This window comes from Chaetodon auriga, chromosome 14, assembly GCF_051107435.1.
Source record: "Chaetodon auriga isolate fChaAug3 chromosome 14, fChaAug3.hap1, whole genome shotgun sequence".
In the NCBI taxonomy this organism is placed as follows: Eukaryota; Metazoa; Chordata; class Actinopteri; order Chaetodontiformes; family Chaetodontidae; genus Chaetodon; species Chaetodon auriga.
Genome location: NC_135087.1, coordinates 13,017,546 through 13,027,115, shown reverse-complemented (window position 1 = coordinate 13,027,115; position 9,570 = coordinate 13,017,546). Strand labels below are relative to the sequence as shown.

The 9,570-nt window shown below is 44.6% G+C and overlaps 1 protein-coding gene across 1 annotated transcript; it reads left to right on the top strand.

Moving 5' to 3' along the window:
• On the top strand, positions 1-9,558 carry pcnx4 (pecanex 4). Its single transcript, XM_076749466.1, has 11 exons — positions 1-156; positions 1,037-1,811; positions 1,920-2,099; positions 2,996-3,534; positions 3,641-3,741; positions 4,024-4,146; positions 4,737-5,097; positions 6,693-6,796; positions 6,882-7,987; positions 8,108-8,294; positions 8,482-9,558. Exons 2-11 carry the CDS (start codon positions 1,114-1,116, stop codon positions 8,731-8,733), a joined length of 3,651 nt encoding a protein of 1,216 aa, XP_076605581.1. The 5' UTR covers positions 1-156; positions 1,037-1,113; the 3' UTR covers positions 8,734-9,558.
• The last annotated feature ends 12 nt before the right edge of the window (positions 9,559-9,570 follow it).

Here is a 9,570-nt window from a genome sequence, read left to right as displayed (position 1 = left end):
GTCTGTGTGTCATGCCGATGTTCTTGCTGGGTTTTCAAGCGGTTAGCCCGCAGCTAATGTTAACGCTGGCGATTTCCGCCTGTTTCACCATAATTCTACTTATATCGACAAATATTACACAAGGCGTATCTTCACTTGGCTGTTCTGCTGTTAACGGTAAGTTGTCTCACAGCAGTGACAGCGAAGGTTGCCAACCTGCTGCTATTTAACGTTACCTGATAGTAATAGCAAGCTAACGGATGGTCAAGCTGAAAAGACTTGCTGGCATCGCTAGCTATCAATAATATAGCTAGCTAAAATAAAGAGGCAAATGCAGTCTCAGAAAGGTAAAGAAAACTCGTTACTTTTCGCTTATTATCTGGTTTATTATATGAGGTATGAGTCGAAATGTCCGGTTTCTAGCTTGAACAGGTTAGCCCATGTTAGCGCATCCACAAGCTACTGCCTCTGTGCTGTGTTTTCATGGTAACTCGGCAGCTGTTGCCCATGTAACGTTATCGTACCGTATCTCCTGTTGTGTTATACATTATAAACCGAAGGTTGTTATCGTTTCGTCTGCAATTAAAACATCCCGTTTTAATATAGACTTACTGTATGAGGTGCTAACAACAATGTCAACATGTCAGTTAACTCTCCAAGAGTTTCAGGGATGCTCTGACAACTTCATGTTATCAGATTGATGAAGAGATTATGAGGTGCCAAAGGAGTTAGACTTTTTCAGACATGCCTGTCCAGTTGTAGGTAACCGTTATATTATTAATTACTGCTCATTCAGTTTAACTCTGATTGCAGTGGGCCCAGCTGTAACTCACATCCTGAGTTTAGAGAAGTTCTCTGTAATTCCTAAACCCCTAAATCCCTGTAGAGGCAGCAAAAATAGATGGAAATATAGTGCACGTTAAAATTTAGATTATTTACAACTGATTTCACTTAAGTTTGTGTTATGTCATTACATGACAGGCACAGATGAGGGCTGCTGTTGTATAATAATGATGATATTGTATTAGTGCCTGACTCAAGGTGTGCTTCATTGCAGACAGCTTCGTTGTGTGTGGGACGATGAATGGACACCTTCTCTCAGCTGTGTGGAGATGACCTGCCACCCCTTTGGGAATGGTCAGAATGGGGCCAGATGTGCCCCTTCTTAATGAGTACAAGCAGGAGTTCTTCTGGAAGCGCTTCCCCCAGACAGTATTGGGGGGTCCACGCTTCAAGTTGGGCTACTGTGCTCCACCATATGTCTATGTCAATCAGGCAGTTTTGTTCTTGACACCATGGCTTTTTGGGGGAATTGGTACTCTGCTCTGCCAGCTGCAGTTGCTCCAGGAGCTCCATGCCACAGTGCTCTCTGGTATGCTTATGTTCGGGGCTGCAGTGGGTGTCCAGGCCCTGGCATTGTATGCTGCTCGGAGGAGTGGTGCAGTGGAGAGACTTGGTGCACCTAACATCCTGGCTGATGAGGAGGAAGTGGAATTCACCCACTGTGTCAGCCCAGAGACAGTCCGATTCATTGCTCCTGGGAAGAGGTTTGGGCTCAATGTGGTGCTGCATACAATCCTGGCTGGGGTGCTGTGTGGCTTTGGGACGTGGTACGTGTTCCTTGGCAGACTGACTGCTCTGTACGGCAGCATTGGCATATCCCTTGTCGTCTTTGTCCTGAGTTGGGTGACGCTGTGTATAGCTGAGTACTCCCTCATCGTAAATACAGCCACAGAGACGGCCACTTTCCACGCACAGGACACTTATGAGATCACTCCTCTCACCCGGCCTCTCTACATTTTTATTTTCATTGCTGTGGATTTGGCTGACAGGTGAGCAACACGAACGGTTGTCTGATTAATTGAGAAGTCCTCTTATATGCTACTGTATGTTACAGTGCTTGCCACCATAACAAATCTTCATGTCTTGCTCTGATTTAGGTTCTCAGGCCCTGTCCCTGAGCTCCAGTTGGCCAGCCAGGTTCTCCATGTGCTGTTTCTCTTCCTACCTCTGCTTTGGGCGCTAGGTATACTGCCTCCTCTGGATGCCCTGCTCCTCTGGGGCATGGAGCAGGCTCTGGTGTTTGGCTTAGGAGGCTCGCCCATGTCCAGCAACCTCAGGTATGTATTGAAAAAGCACGCCTCAGCTTTCATCAGTAGTTTTGCACTGATACTGACAAATGTTATTTTTCAAGCTGTGCCAAGAGTTGAAGAATCTGAAAGTCATAAACAACCATAACCTGTTTGGAAGTGACACCAGTTTATCCCTCCTATGCTTTGAGATTGAAATAAAGAATCAAGCTATAATGAAGGCTATGGTTGTATTTGTAATTTCATATATCTACAACCCCGATTACAAAATAGTTGATACACTGTGTAGAATATAAATAAAAACAGAATGCAGACATTTGCAAATGAGCTGTGTTTACCAACAACATTTATCAGAATTTTTTGAGACCATGTAGTAACATCCTTCATACAATCATATGTCACAAAGTGATGAGCCTTGCACTGTCCTCGCTTGTCAACGACTCAACCTTTTGAGGATGCCACTCTCATACCCAGTCACGATGCTATCACCTGTTACCAATTAACCTGTTAGAAGGTGTTTTGTTGATGAGGTAAAACTTTAAATATACTGTCTTTGTACTGTTTTCAGTTAAGTATATGTCAAAAAGGATTAGGAAATTGTCACATTATGTTGATACACAGTGTCCTAATTTCTTTGGAATTGGGGTTATCGCGTTTTATTAGGTGCTTCAGTGTAAATGATCTAAAATGCATCCATCCACATATAAATCCAATCATAGTATGTGTGGATGTTAAGTTTTAAAGCAATAATTTCAGCGTTCTTTACTGTGGAAGTTTGAGCAACACAGTTTTTGTTCATTCACATCATGGTTATGTTATGTGGGAACCAGTCCTCATCAGATGCTAATAGTTCCATTGAAATGACAAGTGTGCCAGTAGTTTGTGTATCATCAGCTCTGACTTTTTGTGTGTACGCTGTCCCGCAGGCTGCTGTTGATGTTTGGTGCATCTGCTGGCGTAGCTGTGTGTAATTACTTGATCCCGTCAACACTGGGTGTGGTTCTCTTCTCCATCTCTGCGGGATTTCTGCTGAGCCTGGACCTCAGCCAGGTTGGCACACTGTGCAGAGGTTCCAGGGCAGCCTTTGGGGGCCGTGGATTTCGCAGAGGGGGGTCACCACCTCCTCCTCCCAGTTCTTTTGGCTGGAATCTGGGCTGCAGGGAGCTGCTGCTATATTTGAGCCTGCTACTGGTGGCAATGGCAGAGGCAGGGCTGTTGCATCACTTCCTTGGTTCAGCTCAGCCTCAGAGCCTGGTTATGGGACCCCAGGCTCCTGTCAGCTACCTCCTCCTCGTACTCTTCTGCCTCTGCTGGGCTCTTAGAGAGATCCAGGGGGCCTATGTATTTGGAGGAGTGTTCCTCAATCCCCTCTACCCCAAAGGCATGTCCAGTGTGCAGACTTTCAAGCAGAGGAACAGAGGATTATACATTGCTGCAGCAGTCAGAAGAGTCCTTCTTTATCTTGGTGAGTTTGTGATTATATTCAATCTTAACATCTCTCTCACGTGTGAAAACAACAATGCTCCTATGTGAATCTGTTTTTGACCCACATTTACGGTTTTACTTCACAGTGTCTCCATTTGCAATGATTGCTTTCCTGTCTATGGACAAATCTCTGCAGCTGCTCCACAGGGCTTCCCTCAGTGTGGGATTCACACGAGCCTTTAGAGTGGTATGGTCACACTCACAATCAGAGAATCAATTTGAGTATAACATGCAGAAAATAATCATCACAGTGAAGGCTAACTCCAGGCAGATTCATAATGTAACCATCACAAATCATAAATCTTTGTTAAAAATAAAACTGAAAAATAGGACAGTGGAAAAACATGTTTGTCATGTTCGTTTCAATTTCCTGTTTTTTCCTTAAAATTAACAGGGACTTATCACAGAGTGTATTCCGCTTGATTTTTGTGCCTGTTGAGCTCAGTGATTGCTCTTTGTTGATGTGCAGGTGTGGCAGAGTTCAGAGGATGCGCTGCTGCAAATGGCGGTGGTGGTCTTGATGCAGCTTGCAGCTGGAAACAACATGCTGCCAGGGTGGGACAGCCTGGGCACTGGAGTTCAGCTTCTTCTGGTGAGGTCAACATTCATTTTCCCCTCATTTCCAGCCCGTGTTAGATCCCTGTACGCTAAAAATCATATCTGCATACGCCTAAATCTGACCTAAATAGTAGATGGCGCCGCATTGGCTAATGTGTTAAACCAATCAAAGTACACTTACATCTGGACCAATCAGTGTACACTTAATGTCACAGTACAGACACAATATAAAAGTGAGGTTCTTTCTTCTGGTTCAAAAAAGGCCTAATGCCACTACACCTCACCTTGATTTAAAAAAAAAAAAAAAAAAACTTTTTAAAATACACACACGTCCACTTTATGAGATACGCCTGTACAGTTCAATCTGGTTCAAAACATGTGGCAAAAATTCTACACTGTATTCAATTATGGCTGAGCTATATTAGATTGAATTTGAGTCTACAGATGGACCTAATAAAGAGGCCACAGTGTATATTAATATTGCAGTGAAATTATCCAAAACTTAAAAAAGAGAAAATTGAATGAAGTACACAAATCCCTCAAACATACTGTATGTTACAGATAAGACCTGATGGTGTTTCAGTAGATCAGTAGATGTGCTTCATGTTTGCCTTTCTGATGCAGGTGGGCCTCCTGATTGACAGACTGGCCCAGTTCCTTGCCAAGCTAAAGTTCACCCTGACTGTGTTGGTCACATCTTGGACAGAGAAGAAGCAGCGCCGGCAGTCGGCTGGAACTCTCTTGGCTCTGAACGCCTCCCTGTGCCCACTGCTGCTGGTGGTGGTGACACTATCTGCCCTGCTGTCTGCCCCTCTGCTGCCCCTTTTCACCCTGCCCATCTTCCTGGTGGGGTTCCCCAGGCCTCAGCGCAGTTGGCCAGGCCCCGTAGGTACCGCCTGTCCGTGCCCGGACTCAATCTTCTACCAGCAGATGAGTGGAAGTCTGGCCTCTGCTCTGAGGACGGCCCTTGCAAGAGGGTCACTGGGTTAGTTGTGCATGCTTGATATCTCCTCTATGTTGGTAAACAGTGATGACTATTTTTAGCATTTAGAGATCTAGCATCTGCAAATCTATCTGAATTTTCTATTAAAGTGCTAATTGAGAGCAGACAAGTGCATTTTAATCAGATCTAAATAATGCTCTACAAACTACATTTGACCAATCAATGAATAACTTGGAAATGTTTATTATTGTCTCTGAATATCTGAACTTATTGATAATGAAAATATTTGGAACAGATTTTTTTCACTCATTAACAATTGGATTAATCAAAGGTTTCATAATTATATCTAAAATTAAATGTAATATTACGAGTGTTATTGATTTTTTATTTTCCTTTCAGTTACACACAGTATTTATTTTTGCTGATTATGTTATTTAAAGCCCACAACAGTACACACACCAGTCTACAGAGCCCCAATAATATTTTTCTTATTTTTTATTCTTTTAAACTAGTGTGTTTTGACTTGTACAATAATTGCAGTGACTGGACGATCCTATAGGTCAAGTATGGACGATGTGCAGACCAAAGAGCACTGAACCATCACCTCATATGGTTTAATAGTAAGAGGAATGTTGTTGTGAGCAGCTCTTCGGTATTGCTGGCAGTAATGTGAGCTCGCATGATCCAGTTAAGCTTCCTGTGAAGTGACCCAAAAAAAATAGCTCTGATCTGTATTCATTACATCCAAATGTTTCCGCACCATTAACCGCGTAATACTCTTAGGCCAAACGGAGCTGCTGCTAGGATTTTTGTTCTGGACTCAATCAGGAGGGGGAGCAAGAGGAAAAAAACTGTACAAATAGAGAATCATTATTTATGGATTGATGATTCAAAACGGAATAAAACTGCTGAGGTGATGTCATCACTCAATCTTGTTTGGTGAACCCGGTATCCAGTAGCAGTGATGTATAATTCAGAATAAGCGCTTGTTAGGTTGATGCTCGCAGTCTAACGATGGCAGTTTGTGGTGTTCTTTTGCTTTGCTCACACTGGGGGCCATGGAGCAGTGAGCAGGAAAGGAGCCTGCCCAGCATGTCGCTTCCCATCATGAGGTAGCGGCAGGGACTATTCTGAGATGTCGTTATGGGACGTGACATTATTCTTGAGCCCAGCAAGCACTAGTCAACTTAAAACAAAAGCCTCCATCACCTTTCCGTTGCTGTTCATCTGTGTTGAAATGAATGTCTGCCCGGTGTCTTCTGCCCAAAATGAAAAGCCTGCATTGCATAAAAGGAGTTAGCTTTTAGAGACTAATGGAAAGCTATGGCCAAGAAAAGGTTCAATATTGAGATCTCTGCGCAGTCAGCCAGTTAAAACAGTATCATGACCTTCCTGTACAATTGTGATGGAACGCGTCTCCCTGCGGCTCATCCAGTTGCCATGTTATCCACATAGTCAGCAGAGGGACGCACAGCTGATGCAAAATGAAAAGGATGTGCACCAAGAGTCCCTTACTTACTTATGTTACATGATGTGCATGTATTGTGTGTTTGCCTTCCCTCCTGCCCTCAATTTGCACATCACGTCTTCGCATGATAAATGCGTGGATGGCTGATGATTTTTCTCCCCCTCTGTAGGTTCTTTAGCCCCAGGCTCTCATTTTCTTGGACGCTTTCAGGACCGCATGGTTTGGATAGTGATCCTGGAGAGAGGATTTGGCTATTGTACTGTCAACATTAAGGTATTGTGTGTTTCTGTTTGTCTATTAAGAATCACTGCAGTTATTTACAACCAGATTGCACAGTGTGTGGTGTTTTTTGTCACAGGGTCTGGAGCTGCAGGAGACATCTTGCCACACAGTGGAGGCACGGAGGGTGGATGAGGTGTTCGAGGCCGCTTTTGAGCGCCCGGAGCGGCTTGGTTTCACCCAGGGCTTTAACCTGCACTGGGGGAACGCCCTCACCCCTTGTGCTGCCCTCGCAGTGCGAGTCTACTCTGATGCTCGCAATGTTCTCTCTGGCATCATTGACTCTCATGACAACTTGAGGAAACTTCAGGACGACTTTCTAAAAGCACTGGTCTGGTTGCTTCTCCGATACTGTGTGCAGAAGCATAAAGGATTTCTATGGAGCAGCGATGAAGGGCCGGGGGTTGGAAGCAGGAAGTCCCAGTCTTCCCAGTTGGCCCAGACCACTTGTAATCAGCCACCTGAGGCTGTCATTGTGGAATCCAATGTGTCTTCTCTCAGGTTCAGACAGGACAGCTCCAGTTTGACCTCCTTTGGTGATTGGTCAGATGAGGACGACTTATTTGGACCTCAACCAGCCAGGCGGACAGTGGCATTAGTGACTGCAGAGGCCCAGCCTGGACACACAGCACTGCAGACAGGGGCCTCTCTGCCGGGCTCTGTGGAGATGGACAGTCTTTTTGAAAACATGGCTCTCTCTGCCCTGCAGCCACTGCAGCCTCTGGGTCTGGGCATCGGGATGCCAGCAGTGGATAAAGGCCGCAATGCAGAGGTCTTGAGAGATAGTCCGGGCTCTCTCCCTCAGCTGAACTTCAGCTGTCCCCAGTCGGAGTTATTCAATCTACCAACAGGATGGAGGACAGCACCTTTACTACCATCCCGCTTGCTGCAGCTCAGGCCTTTGTTTCCTGAGGACTGGTTTCAGTTCACGTTGGGACGGTTTGGACCTGCTGTGCAGGGCGAGACCCCAGAGGACATGACCAAAGCTCTGAAGGAGGACGAGGCCTTAAAAGAGCTGCATGCACAGGTGGCACTTTCGTGTCTCATCTCACTGGGGGCTGAGTCTGCCTTCACCAGTCCCAGTTACGTCTACAGACTCTATTGTGGAGATATACCATGGACGGAAGGACTTGACTGGCTCTCCTCAAGTAAAGAACTTTACCAGCTCACACATCGTGCTTTCAGGTAAAATTGGCAGTTTAGAGTTTCTAGGTTTTTGTTACTCTGACCACTAGACCTTATTTATACCAGAAAAATAGATCTGTGTTCAATGAATTCTGCCGCTATTGTTTTGCTCTCCTTCAGGTTCAGTTTCAAGCTGCTGTTTGATCAAGCAAGTCTAGGGCCCATGGAGTCCCCTGAGGAATTGTTCAGCACCTTGGAGGATTATGAAAAGGACTGGTACATTGGCCTGGTGACAGAGAAAGGCTGGCACGACAGTGTACTTCAGGAGAAACCCTTCCTATTCTCTCTAGGACATGACCTTGCGATGGTAATTACACCCACCCGTCCTTGTTTACATTCTCTCTCAGCTGCAATTTAAAAAAGCACATCTCTTGATACCTTACATCTTATTCAGTCATTGGCATAACATTGAGGTTATTTCCAATAGCAATTTCCATCCAATCTCAGTGAAATGTATGCATTACATTTGTATGACTGGCTGTCCTTGTCCACAGGGCACATACACAGGGCGAGTCCTGTCCCTGCAGGAGCAGCTGGTGCACGTGGGCCGTCTGAATGGAGAGGGGGTGCGAGGCCAGTGGGCAAACCTTTCCTGGGAGCTCCTGTATGCTACTAATGACGACGAGGAGCGTTACAGCATCCAGGCTCACCCCTTCATGCTAAGGAACCTAACTGTTCAGGCAGCCGATCCCCCTCTTGGATACCCCATTTACTCCTCAGCTCCCCTTCACTTCCCCTGCCTCTGACCTGTGGCTTCTTCTGCCCTTTCTGCTGAACATACTCTGGAGAGGGAAGAGGATGCTTTTCAGTCAGTAAGACCACAGAAAAATGTCCATTCCCATTATTAGGAAAGTCATGTGGAAACTATAGCAAAATCAAGAGGAATCTTCAGTCTGTTTTCCTTTTGAAACTGTTGACTCACATGAGTTCATTAGTGTAATGTCCGTGCAGGAACCCACTTTTTTTTTTTTTTTTTTTTTACATGAATATGACTTTTTTGGTGCTTCATTTCCTGCACCACAGAAGAAGTAGCAGTGGCATCACCACTGTACGCTTGTACAAAATACAAAATGTTGTTCAGATTTTACCTGACCATGTGGACTACCTCCTAGACCAGCACATTAAAGATGAAAAATTCCCTTTGAATGTTTGTATCTTGAAACAGCCCCTGATAGGTTTCCACTGACTGAAGCACACAAGTTTTGTGGTTTGTTTATCAATGTTAATGCTTATAAAGAAGTGAATACATTTGCCCACCTGCCCTATAGAACACACCTGCTGAATACCTCTGGTTTTATTGTACTTTTTAGACTTCACAATTTTCAGGTGATTCCCCTCCGTGTCCACAAAAACAAGACAAGAACTTTAATGTTTTGTTGAGAATATCGAGGATGTGCCTTGGGTATGGCTTGCTGTATGTGTAAGGTGTTTAGTGCTATTGTTTTGTTTACAATTCACTTGTTTACAATTTAGAATGAAGAGTTACAATTTGTCCATAGTCTCTTGTACATAGTGTTGATTTTTATAAGTGTATCTGTATATACTTATAATAAAATAGCTTGGCAGAAGCAGTGTTGTGTTGC

Bases quoted from the DNA above. Each gene is read 5' to 3' on its own strand.
- pcnx4 (XM_076749466.1), top strand. From the start codon at position 1,114: ATGGTCAGAATGGGGCCAGATGTGCCCCTTCTTAATGAGTACAAGCAG. The intron at 2,100-2,995 runs GTATGTATTGAA...GCTGTCCCGCAG, and splicing joins CCCATGTCCAGCAACCTCAG to GCTGCTGTTGATGTTTGGTG. The intron at 7,988-8,107 runs GTAAAATTGGCA...GCTCTCCTTCAG, and splicing joins CTCACACATCGTGCTTTCAG to GTTCAGTTTCAAGCTGCTGT.